The sequence below is a fragment of the Brassica napus genome, chromosome C8, assembly GCF_020379485.1.
Source record: "Brassica napus cultivar Da-Ae chromosome C8, Da-Ae, whole genome shotgun sequence".
NCBI classification, from domain to species: domain Eukaryota; kingdom Viridiplantae; phylum Streptophyta; class Magnoliopsida; order Brassicales; family Brassicaceae; genus Brassica; species Brassica napus.
This window is the reverse complement of record NC_063451.1, coordinates 3,010,520-3,026,281: the sequence shown is the minus strand read 5'-3', so window position 1 is coordinate 3,026,281 and position 15,762 is coordinate 3,010,520. Positions and strand designations below refer to the sequence as shown.

Sequence of the window (15,762 nt, the reverse complement as noted above, 5' to 3'; positions counted from 1 at the left end):
CCGTAATTGGCTCCAACCTCTTAAAATAGGGTTTTTATTTAGACTTTTGGGTTAAATCAAACTAGCCCCTCTCACATATAGGCACGCCAAAAGCTCTCACATGTGTGTTTTACATTCAATATCGAAAACTTTTTGACCGGAATTTCTTTTCGTATTAAAACGACAACTAATGTTTCTCGTAGTGCATGATTGATTTAATATCATAGCGCCTTTGTTTAAACCTATTTTATTGGATTATAATTACAAGATAAACATGCTTACATTTACATGCATGCACAAACCTCGTCTAGTTTCATCTTTATCACATTAAAACTCGAAAAGAAAAATGAAAACCCCAATGTTAAAAAAACAAAAGAAACCTTGGAACTCATCCGACAGTGTCAGTAATTGTTAGGAATTTTGGGAATAATTCATATTTTACTTTGGCATATTTTATGTTTTGGCAAGAAAAAATATGAATAAATTAGTAAAAGACACAAAAGAAGAAGGAGATGAGCTGGGAAGCACGTGTGAAGGAGAGAGAAGCACGTGCAACAAAGACAGTGCAGGGTTGACTGGAGACCGTAGGGTCGCGAGAAGTGGGAGACGCACAGTCTCCTTCACACGCCTTTTACGACACCGTTTCTCATTCATCACAAAACTACAAATACTCCTCATTTGAAATGAGTGAATAAATTCAGTGTAATTTATAGTTAGAAAAGGATATACCAAAAAAAAAAAAATACTATAGAATAAAAGAAATATCAATAATGGTCCAACCTCTTGTGTAATTGTTGAGTACCTATAGCTTGGGACCAAGCTGGACCCAGTTTTAAGCGTTCATGTCCTCGCTGTTCATTAAGATTCTTTGACCTTTGTGACTCATCCAAGTCTCCAATTAACCAATAAAATAAAATTGTTTTGTAATGTTTGGATTTAATTAACATAATATTACATAATGATTGACATAATTTGTAAATTAATCAATACAATCAATCGTATTTGTAATTTTTGGAATTATTTGGCGGAATTTCATACTGCTTGGCATGATTGGTGACCCTAATGACTTTATTTAATTTTCTTCATTTTCCCCTTTGTTTCATGAAAAAAATCAATCCATCATTCTGCCATTTTTGTAGCTCAATTGACTAAAATTTTGTTTGTGTAAAATGAGTTGGTTATTTGGTTATAAAAATGATAAAAACCATACAAACGGTCGTGGTAGCTCTACTAATGTCAGTCCATATCCTCCCCACTTATTCGATTGGTGTATACCATGTAATTTATTAGGAGTTTGATTAGTCAATTAACGTTAGTTATGCAAACAATGGTATGCAAACGGCAGTACTTTTTTTTTTTGTTTTTTTTTTGCCAAGGATTTGAAATTCATATAAATATGAGAAGAGTTTGTAAAACTTTACAAAAATAATTAGAGTAGATGGGATGCACTTTGGCAAAAAGGATAAAAACAAAGTGTAAACCATAAATAGAAGACTTCCTAATCATGCCTTATCCAAGATAGCATAAGGTTTTTGAAAGTCTTCTTGATGTGCTGTTTCCCCAAGATTGTGTCTCTGATATTACGATCAATGAGCCTGTAAGTCGTTGGAGGAGCAGTCGAGATACCGTCGTGTAGACGCTTGTTCCGTTCTCCCCAGATACTATAGATAGTTGTGTGAGCAACAATTCTTTTGAGCATCAGTGGAGCTGTGGAATCCCTTAGAGATAACCACTCAATAAAAGATGTCCAAGTGATGAAGCAAGAGTGGGAATATCCTAACCTTCTCAGAACCAAGACCCAAATCTGCTTACTAACTTCACAGCGCAAAAGCAAATGATCTCGAGTCTCTGGAGTTGAGTCGCATAGACAGCAGTTAGATGAGATGCCAAGGCCCCAACTTGTTAGTCGTACTCGAGTTGGCATTCTATCATTCTGTGCGATCCACATCAAGAAAGCATGACGAGGTGTTGCTGATCTGAACCAGACACTGCTTGACCAAGTGACTGCACTCTATCTCTAATTGCCCCCCAAGTTCGCGATGCAGAGTATCGCGGTAGATTCTCACCATCAATGAACCAGTAAAACTCATCATCTGTTTGGGAGGTAGTAGGCAGCTGAATACTAGTGAGATGAATGTGTAGATTCTCTGCCGCAGGTGAGCGAGCACCTCTCAGTCTCCAACCATTATGGTCACAACTATCAGCAACTGATGCGAACAGAGGAATTGAGAGTTCACGTGGACCTGTCTCACCGAATAAATCAATTAACCGACCTAGAGGGGTCCAAGTATCCCACCAAAAGCTTATTTTGTCACCATTTCCAACCTCTGCTCTCAAGAATTTTGTAGCTAGATGACGCAGGTTTAACAGTGACCTCCATGTTCCCGAGCCTGCCTTCTTAGGGTCCAGGCTCCATAAGCTCTCATCTCCAATCTTATACTTCCTAATCCATGCAGCCCATAAAGAAGGATTAGGAACATATAACATCCAAATAAGCTTTAGGCAAAGGGTCTTGTTCCAAATTTCCAGGTTCCTAAAGCCGAGCCCTCCTTCTCTTTTAGGTAAACAGATTGTGCTCCACGCAATCTTAGCCATTCCACGATCAGTAATATTTCCGGTCCATAAGAAGCGAGAGCATAAACTTTGAATTTGCTGTAAGCATCCTTTAGGCAGAACAAATGCCGAAGTCCAGAAGTTTATAGTTCCATAGATAACCGAGTTTATCAGCTGAGCACGACCAGCATAGGACAGCTTTTTACCAGACCAAGCAGTGAACCGACCCGCTATTTTCACTAACAGTGGCCTGTATTCGGAAATGCACAGCTTACGGTGCATCAGAGGAAGACCCAAGTAACGGATAGGCATTGAACCGAGAGTGAAACCAAGACGTCGCAGATCAGTAGTTTCAGCCTGGTTCAACCCTCCTGCAAAGAGTTCTGTTTTTTCTTTGTTCATTCTCAATCCAGACCAAGTGGCAAATAACTCCATAGTATCAACGATATTAGCAAGGGAGTTTTCCTCACCATCAAAGAAAATCATAATATCATCAGCAAAGGCAAGATGTGTTACCTCAAGGTCTGATGTCTTCGGATGGTAGCCAATATCCCCAACTCTAAACTTCGTATTTAGCAGCTGAGAGAATACTTCCAGCGCAATGACAAATAGATAGGGAGAGAGCGGGTCGCCCTGCCGTAAACCCTTTGACCCCTTAAAATAGCCACACAACTCACCATTAATTGATACAGAGAATCTGGTAGTTGTTATGCACTGAGATACCAGCTTCCGGAAGTGGCTTGGAAACCCAAGGGCTTCGAGCGTATTCAATATGAATTCCCAATTAAGCGAATCAAAAGCCTTTTGTAGATCAACTTTCATCATACACCGCTTTGAGATTTCTTTCCATTTATATCCAGACACAAGCTCTGTCGCTAAGAGTACATTCTCAACTAGAAGACGTCCTGGAACGAAGGCTGATTGGGCAGAGGAGATAAGCTTAGGCAGGGCAGCTTTAAGCCTGTTTGATAGCAGCTTGGAAGCTACCTTGTAGAGGGTATTGCAACAGGATATGGGTCTGAATTCAGTCATCCGGTTAGCATTTGCCTTCTTCGGAATTAGGGAAATGATCGTTGAGTTCCATTGTTGGAGAAGACACCCAGTTGATAGAAACTCTTTCACTGCTGCGGTCATTTCTTTTCCTACCACACTCCAGTTTGCCTTGAAAAATTCTGCAGGATAACCATCCGGTCCGGGGGCTTTGGACTTTGGAAGGGAGAGGAAAGCTGCCTGTATGTCTGAAGCACTGAACTCAGCAGCAAGAAGGCTCACAGCTTCTGCAGAACAATGAAGAGGCAAGAACGAGGCTATAGTCGACGGAGAAGGGGCAGCTGAAGACGAAGGGCCACCTAACAGATTTGAGTAGTAATCAACAGCATGCTTCTTTATGTCTTCAATCTGGTCAATGATGGCTCCATCACTATCAAGGAGAAAAACAATTTGGTTTTGGGCCTGTCTTGTTTTAATTATCCTGTGGTAGTAGGCAGTGTTTGAGTCCCCGTCTACAGACCATTGTACCCGTGACCTCTGTTTCAAGAAAGAATCTTCAGCTTTTGCCAAAACGTGCCAGCGACGATGAGCGTCTTGAACGAATTGGGTAGAGGTAGGAGAAGGGTTTGTAAGAACACTTTCTTGAGCAAGACACAGCTCGGAGAATGCATCTTCTACGCGTTGCTCCAGCTGGGAAAAGTGCTCTTTGTTGAAGGTTTTAATAATTCCCTTGAGCTCCTTCAGCTTTTTAGAGACTCTTATCTGATTTGTTCCAGAGAAGTTCAAAGAGTTCCAACAGTTACGAAGGATCTCAACAAATTCGTCATGTTGATTCAAGTGAGCGAAGAATTTAAATGGTCTCTTTTGCTTCGGCCTAGACTGATCGAAGAAAACACAGCAGGGACTGTGGTCAGAGATTCCCGGAATGCCAAAGACCCCGATAGACTCTGGAAACTGCTGAAACCATGATGCATTAGTGAGGATTCTATCCAATTTCTTTGATATGTGTCCATTTGACCAAGTAAAAGAACTCCTGCAGTAGGGAAGATCAAACAAAGCAGTGCTGTCAACACAGTCTTTGAAATTCCTCAAGCCCCGTGAGAAAGAGAATTGATCAGTCGTTGAGTGCTCTGATGGATGTAAAATCTCATTAAAGTCACCGAGAGTGATCCAAGGTGTATTAATCACCTGCTGAGATACTGAGCATGCTTCCAACTCGCTCCATAGTGTACGTCTTTCAATTCTGCAGTTGGAACCATAGATAAACGAAACCAGAAACTCCTGATTTATCTGTGGGAGCTTCACAACACAAAAAGTCATTTGGCGAGAACTCGAGATAATCCTTACTTTAACCGAAGGGTGCCAAACAACCCATATCCTCCCCAAGTCCGCGTGGTCATAGTTTCCATGAAAAGACCAACCCGGTAAAATAGAATCTAAAACCTTAGCCGACTTAGATAATTGTACATGTGTCTCCACGAGACTACCAAAAATTGGTTTATTCTTCCGCATCCATTTTCTAAAACCCCTCCGCTTCACAGGATCATTTATTCCTCTAATATTCCAACAAAAAAGATCCATTTAAGAAGTTAAGGTTTAGAGGATTAAAGGGCCTCCACCCCTAGACTTTCCTTTTAACTTTTTCTTCATTCTTCGAGAAATGACTTCAATATACTTGTCATTTCCATCGTCCGGATTATCCTCCTCTCCTGAAAACTTGCTGCCTTCAGACACATGACCAGAGGAGTGGCCGGCTGAGAGGGAGTCATCATTAGAGTGCTGATCATCTGCATAAGGAGACAAATCCACACAAAGACCACCATCCCTCAGATCATTGAACTCTACGAGGGGAGACTGTTGTGGAGCCTTAACGCGCGGAGACTGATTATTGGTGGGGGACAGGGATCGCATCCTAATACCCATCTCCTTGGCTCGTCGTGGCGAAGTTGATGTTCTTTTGGGATGTGGTGGTGTTCGTATTACCAGTTCATCTTTCTTTCCAGTAGTAGCATCCGAGGAGATCAAAACATCTGTGCTCTTTCCACTCACTGGCCTGTAGACAGCCTTTGTCTGCGTTACAATCGGGAGTAAGTTTTTTATAGGTGCCTTTCCTTTCGCCTTCTCGCGATTGTACCTCGAACACTCAACCGTTAAGTGCCTTACGGAGTTGCAGAGAGTGCAGGTTTTCGGTGCTGCTTTGCAACGGGATATGGAGTGTCCCACTTTCTTGCAAAATGAACATAAAGCCGGGAGGAAGGGGCCAGTGACTGAGATGCGACGAGTCTCACCACTTTCGAACCGAGCATTTACGAATTCTGGCAGCGGTTTTCTGGGATCTATAACAGTGTAGACTTTTGCCACCTCAATATTTGTTAGATGCTCTGTTGATGGGTGAAGGCAGACCGGCTGTCCAACCATTCCCGCTATCTCCTTCAAGGCATCTCCGTTGAAGAACTGTAATGGGACTCCACGAAATTCAAGCCAAACTGGCACCATCTTGAGTTCAGGTTTGGTCTGTTGAATACCCGGAGACCACTTGGCAACAAACATCGAGAGACCATCAATCTGCCATAGACTTTGGCTTAAGATGCGTCTACGGGCGTGAGGACAAGGGACGCGGAAAAGAAAAGCCTGGTTGTCCATCTTGGAGACTGTTATATCTCTGCGATGTTTGCTCCAGATACTGTTTACAATCGCGTGAACAGCTCCCCGAGCAGGGGCTTCGTCATAGAACTGACCTATGATGAAGCATTCCCAAGCCTTTTTGTTCTTCTCCACTACGGCGTTCGGTATGGTAACACACGGTTCGCCTGAGTCGAGCAGAAAAGGTTTCTCCTTTGGGTAGAGCTTTATGTTAGCTTCCTTCACAAAGCCTTTCCAGAGCTCTGCTGGACTTGAAGTAGAGGGTGAAGCTGTAGGATTTGCAGGAGAGGGGACGTGGACGTCTTGTCTATCCTGAGGAGAGGTCGTTTCTATCACTGTTTCAATTCCAGTGTTTGTTGCAGAAGTGGTATCAGAGAATTTCGAAATAGGTACAGTAACTTCTGTAGCTAGGTTTTCAAGATTGGGGGAAACAATCTCCATGGCCGGATCTGCTTCGACAACAGCAGTTTGGGCATCAATTGCTGGAGAAAGGTCGCTTGCAGCCTTTCCAGCGGTGGAATCAGAATCAGGTCTCTGTTTTGCAACAGAGAGAGACTTTGATACAGAGGAACTCGGTGGAGACGAGTTTTGACGAGCGTGGGAAACAGTGGAACCCTTTCCTTTCGCCGATTTCTTCTTTGCCATCCCGGATGGGGCTGACAGGCGCCGGAGATGGCGACAGAGGAGGTGAAACGAAGAGGTCTTCAGGTTTGAGAGAGTTTTCGCATAGCGCGTGAGGCGAGTTTTTTTTTATATTTGCTGTAATCTTGTTTTTTTTTTTGTTTTTTTTGTTTCATATTCATTCTCTTTCAAATCGTTTTATTGTTGTTGCATATTTACATGTTACAGCCTGAACATCAAGGATCTATATTTTACATTAAAGGACTCGTCACAACTCACAACCAATCATCTATTTTCCTATAGAAGAAAAAAACAACTTGGCATGATACTCAAATGCATATTATTTAAATGGACCCAGTCCGTTTATAGATCATGTATATAACTCTAAACTATTATAAGTAAATGTCATTGTGAAAATCATGAATCTTAGATTATATGCGCATTCATAATTTTATAAAAACATATAGTCGTTTATATGTGTAAGACAATATTTCGGTTTCAGTAATTTTCTTTAATCAGGAGATGTAGTTAAATTTGTTATATATTTTTAACTACTTTCTGTTTGCTTTTCCTTTTATCGCAAGAGAGACGGAGAAAGGCAAAATACAATAATCACGAACTTCTTTAGTTGTTCCCATGCAACCAAGCCAAATGACAGGCAGATACTGTTCTTCTCCTCTTCACTCAATTTAGTTTAGTTTAAATAAATTAATATTTTTTAAAAATATAATAAAAATACAAAACAAAATAAATAGAAAGAAAACAGACAATAATACGGTCTAAGTCCATGAATCTCATCCCTCATCCCAAATTTATTTGATTTCGATATTATTGTCTAAGAATATTTGTCTTCATTCGATAACTTATTTATCTCAAAGGATTCTGCAAATTCTTGTACTTGCCGACATTACATTTGTGCAGAAGCAAATTAAAATTCCAACACAATTTACTGTCTGGATTTTTGTTCCTATTATAATTATTTATCATGCATATTGTACGAACCAATCATAGATGTATATATATATATATATATATATATATATATATATATATATATATGTATATGCATATGTGTGTATATATATATATATGTATATGTATTTGTTCAGGCTTATCTTGATTAGCTTCTAATTAGTCTACATTGTTGTTTTAAGCTATTGTTTATATGTTATAATACAGTGACTAGTTCTAGTTAATTGAAAAAAATCTAATTAGATGTCAATATTGTCAAAGTCTAGACAAAAGTAACTTTTGAATTCTTAATTAAGACCTAAAGATTGATGACCTATCAGAAAATTTACTGTTTAGCAAGAAAAACAGAAACTGTAAGAACTGAAAACAGGATAATAACTTCCTACGGCGACGTAAACAGTCAAAAAGTTTTTCCATAAAAGACAAAACAGTCAAACTATTTATTTGGTCTTGTAATGATCTATTTTGGTTATATGATTACAGGCTTTGATGTAACAGAAGTAAGGGGGAGCTGTCTTGGTGGGTCCCAGGTTCGTTCCCAGTCTTTAGCATTTTAGTTTGACCAAATTTATTGATTTTATAAAAAAAACACAACACACGATCGATATTTATTTTCATATACATATGGTAGATAATAATAAATTTGGTGGTTGTGGCTACTGAATACAAGTATACAATATTGGTGAAGAAAGCTTCTCTCTCTTGGTTTTGTTCCCTCTTTAAAATCTTCCACAGAGAAGAGAGAAAACTTTGTTTCTTGGTCTATCAAATCTTTTCTGGACTAGTTTTCCGTTCAACGGGCTTTATTTCTGGGAAGAAGAAGTTTCTCCAGTTCTTTTTCGCCGGCTTTTGTGATGGTTTGAGTTTGATGTCGTGATGTGAAGTTTTTGGGGCGGTATAATTTTGCCACCGAATCTCCTAAACCTTCAATACACTTGTTGGAGGTGGTTTCTCGGTGGTTGTGATTGAGGAACCGGTGGATTCCGGTGGCGAGTGTTCTGTTTGGTCAGGTGGTGACTAGTAAGTCGGAGAAGATGACGGAGGATGGTGTTCCTGGTGTGACGTCGGTGTGGTTCGATGGGTTCCGGTGCACCGTCGATTTGGTCTCCGACGTAGAATCTCGAGATGGTTGAAGTGGTGGAGGTGAAACGACGTGTGGGTCACGATGTTGTGATCGGTGACACGTGGGCGTCTATACGTTCTTGCGGGACGCGTGGCGATCGGTGGAGCGGTTTGGTTTAGCTGCGATCGGTGAAGCGGTCGGTTCAGTGGGTTGGGCTCAAGACCCATTTCATTTTTTTCTCTTTGTGTTTGAGTTTTTTTGGATAATGTATGTGGATTCTCATTTTTGGGTCTGGTTCCTTAATAAAAACTAATAGATGAAAAAAAAAAAAGAATACAAGTATACAAATCTTGACCAAATAAAAATACAAATACACAACTGGTGATACAATCATCAATTATGAGTATAGACATCGATTATAACTTTTGTTAACAAGTGATTTGTATACGAAACACACATTAAAGATTTCGCTTTTGTAGTATCATATCAAAACCAAAGACATACTTGGATTTAGATGTCTTAAGCTTCACTTCTAAGATTATGTAATCCATCTCTTTTCAAATAAATAGATATTTTCACTTTTTCATATTTTATTAATAAAATAAATTTAATTATAGTTACTTTTTTAAAAAGTAAAATAATTACATTATTCTTAATATTAACATTTTTTAATAAATCAATACTAGTTTTTAAAACTTATGTGTAGAAACCTATATTTATCCATTAACTAATAAATTCAAAAGTTATTTTTTTTACATATTAAAATGGATAAGAACAAAAACTTATCTTTACAAAATAAATTTTTAATTTTAACTTTTGGTAACGGAAAATTTTCCAGCATAAAATGACTTGACAAAAAAAATAATTTGCAAATTTTCTCAACCTTGTTCATATGCGTGAAAAACAAATCCAGATATTTAAACTTAAGGCTGTGAGTAGGAGTACAAATGAAATAAATTATGGTGGCTAAATGGTTGAAAATTGTTTAACAAATAAATATAAGAATAATGTTTGAACAACTTATAATCATATTATCAATGCAAAATGCTATTGGTTTTTTTTTTGTCATTGGAAAATGATATTGGTGTTAACGAAGAAATAATAAACAAACAAAATAAGTGATTAAGACTTAACACAAAATTCTATTGGTGCGACTCTATTACTCAACAAAATGTAGACAGTAAATACCATTTAACATGTCAACGTATAAAACAAAATGAAACCATAAGATAGATAATATATTCGACACTGCTTATGTTTTAAATACTGAGATTGTTACTTTTAGAATATTTACACATTACAAAAAAAAAACAATAACGGAATGTTAATATCATTTTTTATTTAGTAAGTTATAAAATTTTCTTGGTTTAACTTAATTTGTTTATTCTGTCAAATCGAGCACAAAAAAAAAATCAACTCTTTTGTATTTAATTTCTGAAATTTCCTTTCATTGATTTATACTAGATCTTAATTACTTAATATTTATTACATAAAAATAATATAAACATCAATTTTCATAACAAATTATTGTTGTTTAACAACTGGTATCAAAAATGGACAATTATATTGTCTCCATATTTTATGCGACGTTCATAACATTTTATAAAAACAACTAATTTTATCAAACCGAACAGATAAAATGTTTAAAATTTAAATTCAACAAAGTTATAAAAGCCACACGTGTGGCGCATACCCTGCGCAGATAAGGTCTCCTTCCTTCGTCTTCCCACTCTCAAATTCCAGAAAACAAAATCCTAAAAGCTCAGAAAAAAAACTTCCAAAAATGCCGGGGAATTTAGAACCGTTGGATCTCGGAATCCAAATACCTTACCATTTCAGATGCCCAATCTCATTGGAGCTTATGTCCGATCCAGTAACCGTCTCAACCGGTCAGACTTACGACCGCACAAGCATCGAGTCATGGATCGCCACCGGAAACACCAGTTGCCCCGTCACACGCCTCCCTCTCTCCGACTTCACTCTCATCCCTAACCACACTCTCCGCCGTCTAATCCAAGAATGGTGCGTCGCCAACCGCTCCAGCGGCGTCGAACGGATTCCCACGCCGAAACAGCCGGCGGATCCGATTTCCGTCCGGTCTCTCCTCAGCCAAGCTTCCGCAATTTCGGGAGCTCACGTCTCTGTTCGCTCACGCGCCGCCGCGATTCGCCGGCTGAGGGGGTTGGCTAGGGATAGCGAGAAGAATCGCGTTTTGATCGCCGGTCATAACGCGAGGGAGATTCTCGTGAGGATTTTGTTCGCTGACGTGGACGTTGGAGTCGAAACGTCGTCGTCGGAGGTTGTTTCCGAGTCGCTCGCGCTTTTGGTTATGTTCCATATGACAGAGGGAGAGTGCGACTCTATCTCCTCGGATCCGGATCGGGTCGGGTTTATGACCCGGTTACTGTTCGATTCATCGATTGAAAACCGGGTCAACGCCGCGGCGTTGGTAGAGATGGTGTTGACCGGATCCAAATCTACGGATCTGAAAATGATAATCTCCGGGTCGGGTTCGGTATTCGAAGGCGTGATGGATCTTTTAAGAAGTTCGGTTTCATCGCGGCGAGCTTTGAAGATCGGAATCAAAGCGCTTTTTGCTCTCTGCCTCGTGAAACAAACGCGCCACCTCGCGATCTCCGCCGGAGCTCCGGGGACTTTAATCGACCGTTTAGCGGCGGACTTCGATAGGTGTGATACAGAGAGGGGTTTAGCGACGGTGGAGCTTCTCTGCCGGCTTCCGGAAGGATGCGCGGCGTTCGGAGAGCACGCTTTGACGGTGCCGCTTCTTGTGAAGACGATTTTGAGAGTTTCGGATAGAGCGACGGAGTATGCGGCGGGAGCGTTGTTGGCTCTGTGCACGGCGGAGGAAAGGTGTAGAGACGAGGCTGCGGCGGCGGGATTGGTGACGCAGTTGCTGCTTTTGGTGCAGAGTGATTGTACGGAGAGAGCGAAGAGGAAAGCTCAGATGCTTTTGAAGCTTCTCAGAGATTCATGGCCGGACGATACCCTTGTGAACGACGACGAGTTCGGTCGTAGCGAAGTGGTGCCGTTTTGATTTTTTTTTTAGTTTTCTTTTCAAACAAGTAATTTATTATTTTTGTTAGAGATTTAAAGTAGTCTTAATCATGTAATTAATTTTTAAAACATTTTTTGTTTATCAAAAGTTCCTTTTCTTCTTAGTTATCTGTCTTTGCAAGTTTTTTAAGTTGGAAAGGTTGTTGAAAAGCAAATGAAAGCTGTAAGAGGAGGTTGAACCGGTTGCATAGCCGGTTTGAACCGGTTGCATAGCCGGGTTGAACCTAATAATTGGTTCGACCATGAACCGGTCACATAGCCTTATTGGATTTCATAGTTATTAAAATGCTAAAAACCATTAAAACTATCAAAAGTCTATAAACTATCCATATAAACATAAAACTAGTTATATTTATAAGTTTTATGTTTTAAATTCATTTATATTTTAATTATGTATCATATTTACTAACATTACTTTTAAATTTATATATTAAAAATATATTAAACTAGATTATTGAACCAGATTTGACCCGGTCGAACCATATTGAACCATGACCCAAAAAAATTTCGGTTCAGCTTCCGGTCCGGTTTTAAAAACACTCATCCACTACAAGAAAACAGCGGTATTCTGACGGACATTCCGACGGAAAATGAAATCCTCGGAATTTCCCGAGGAAATTCCCGAGGAAATTCCGAGGAAATTCCGAGGAAACCTAAAATTTGGGTTTCCTCGGAATTTCCTCGGAATATACCGACGGAATTCCGAGGAAACATCAATCCGTCGGAATATTCCGAGGAAATTCCGAGGAAAAATGTGTTCCTCGGAAAAAACCGACGGAATTCCGAGGAAACATCAATCCGTCGGAATATTCCGAGGAAATTCCGAGGAAATATTATAGGGATTTTACAAAATTCCGAGGAAATTCCGACGAACTAGTGATCGATCGATGCGTTTTTGGACATATACCCATCGATCGATCACATTGTTACGCTTTGGTCCATCTTAGTGATCGATCGATGCGTTTTTGGACATAAATCCATCGATCGATCCGTTTATAAAAAAACATTCGAGATTTTGAAACCCCAAACACTAGTTCCTCGGAATTTCCTCGGAATATTCCGAGGAAATTCCGAGGAACACTTGATATCCTCAATCGATCGATGGGATAATCTCATCGATCGATCACATTCTTACGGCCCGGTGCATCTACGTGATCGATCGATGCGTTTTTGAATATATATACATCGATCGATGCGTTTATAAAAAAAAATTGACGTTTTGAAACCCCAAACACTAGTTCCTCAGAATTTCGTCGGAATATTCCGAGGAAATTCCGAGGAAGAAGAGGGTTTCCTCGGAATTCCCTCGGAATATTCCGAGGAAATTCCGAGGAAATAGGGTTTTTAAACCGAAAACAACGTTTTGCGGTTTGAATAACACCTATATAACCCTTATTAAGGGTCTTGCGTTCATTATGAAGTTAAAAATTTGTTCCTTACCCTATAATAAACACTTTTCCGATTGTATGAACGAAATTCCCACAACATAAGAGAAACACTTATACACTTTAATGAACGGTAAAGGGAATACTTACAATTCGTTTTGAAATTTTTTATTTCATGGTTTATGCTCATCTATACAAAGAATCCTCAATGGTATGCATTACAATTGTATAAGAAATGAAATACGGCAAAAAAAATTGATGTTTTGAAACCCCAAACACTAGTTCCTCGGTATTTCATCGGAATATTCTGAGGAAATTCCGAGGAACACTTGATATCCTCAATCGATCGATGGGATAATCTCATCGATCGATCACATTCTTACGGCCCGGTGCATCTATGTGATCGATCGATGCGTTTTTGAATATATATACATCGATCGATGCGTTTATAAAAAAAAAATTGACGTTTTGAAACCCCAAACACTAGTTCCTCGGAATTTTCTCGGAATATTCCGAGGAAATTCCGAGGAACAATATAAATTAATAGAAATACATGCACAGGATATTTTTTTCCTCGAATTAATGAAAATATTCCGAGGAAATTCCGACGGATATTTAAGTGGCCGTCGGAATTTCCTCGGAATATTTTCATTTAACCGGGCAAACAAGCCGCCAAATATTTCGCGAAAATTGAAATTGAAATACTGAGGGAATTCCGACGGAAAATATCCGTCGGACCCAAGGTTTTATAAACTTGAAACGCATCTTCTTCCCCATTTCTCTCTTCTTCCCCATTTCTCTCTTCTTCCTCTCCGGCGATCTCTCTCTCCTTCCGGCGTTCTCCACCTTCTCTCGCGACGATCTCTCCGGCGAATCCTTTCCATTCCCTTGCAAATCATGTAAGGACCCTATCCCACTCTCTTAGGTCCTATTTGTTAGGTTTTTAAGTAGATTTGATGATTTTAGAAGGTTTTTGATAGATTTTTGTTAGGGTGATTGGTTAGGATTGTGATTTGTTGTGTAATAGGTTTAGAATTGTGATTTGGTTGTGTTGAATTGATTTAGAACTTTTTTTATAAATTGTTCATTATTTTTGTATTTACAAAACGTTTTTTCTATATAAATTCGATTTTACAAAACGTTTTTTGTATATAAATTCGATTTTTGGATTTATAAAAGATGATTTCATAGTTATTAAAATATTTATATTTATTAAAACTAATTTTGTATTTATAAAACATTTTTTTGATTTATAAACACTATTTTTTTTATTTTTGTATTTATAAAAACTATTTTTAAATATACAAACCGTTCTTTGTATATAAATTCGATTTTTGGATTTATAAAAGATGATTTCATATTTTAAAATTAATTTTGTATTTATAAAATATTTTTTTTGATTTAAAAACACTATTTTATTGTTTTTTGTATTTATAAAAACTATTTTGTATTTATAAAAAGATGATTTCATATCTATAAAAATATTTATATTTATAAAACTAATTTTGTATTTATAAAATATTTTTTGATTTATAAACACTCTTTTATTATTTTTTGTATTTATAAAAACTATTTTGTATTTATAAAAAGATGATTTCATATTTATTAAAACTAATTTTGTATTTATAAAACATTTTTTTTATTTATAAAAACTATTTATTATTTTTTGTATTTTAAATATGTTTTCTATTTCAATTTTAATTTTATATTTTCGAATTTCAATTTAAAAAAATAAATTTATAATTTTTTTTTTTAATTTTGGAAATATTCCGAGGAAGTTTATCCCTCGGAATATTCCGACGACATCTTCCTCGGAATATTCCGAGGAATTTCCGACGAACTTGTGGTCCTCGGAAATTCCGAGGAAATAGGGTTTCCTCGGAATTCCGTCGGAAATTTCCGAGGGATTTCCGAGGAAATATGAATTTCCGAGGAGTTATTTCCGAGGATTTTTTTCGTCGGTATGTCGTCGGAATAGCGTTATTCCGACGACATACCGACAATTTTTTCCCTCAGTATGCCGTTGTTTTCTTGTAGTGATCATAATGATCACAAATATATAATTATATCCATATGACTAACTAATTCAAATTTTAGGATTTAGAGTTTTTTTTTTGTCATCAACTTATACAGACTCATACTGACTTTGTGAACCAAACCGGTAGATCTTGATCCACGTGAACGACGAAAAACGGTTGCTTTCTGACACTGTGTGCTAGGCTATCCGCCTTTGTATTTTGCGTCTTTGGTACATAGATAATCTCTGATTGGAGGAAACTTTCTTTCAGGACCTTAATATCTTCCAAACTGATCATTCTTCTGGTTCCGAAACCATCTTCACAAATTGAGAGCAATGCGTTGCAAACGTGACTTGAAATTGACGTAAGTTTCTCTTGCATTCCATTGCCCAGAGCAGTGCTTCCATCTCCGCATGAAGAAGTGAAAGACTAGCCCGAACATTCCTCGCCCCTAACAGCCCAT

At 38.3% G+C, this 15,762-nt stretch overlaps 1 protein-coding gene across 1 annotated transcript; it reads left to right on the top strand.

The window, feature by feature from the left end:
* The first annotated feature begins 10,322 nt into the window (after positions 1 to 10,322).
* On the top strand, positions 10,323 to 12,000 carry LOC106391926 (U-box domain-containing protein 26-like). The gene has a single exon (XM_013832669.3). The coding sequence runs from the start codon at positions 10,605 to 10,607 to the stop codon at positions 11,874 to 11,876; it is 1,272 nt and encodes a 423-aa protein (XP_013688123.2). The 5' UTR covers positions 10,323 to 10,604; the 3' UTR covers positions 11,877 to 12,000.
* The last annotated feature ends 3,762 nt before the right edge of the window (positions 12,001 to 15,762 follow it).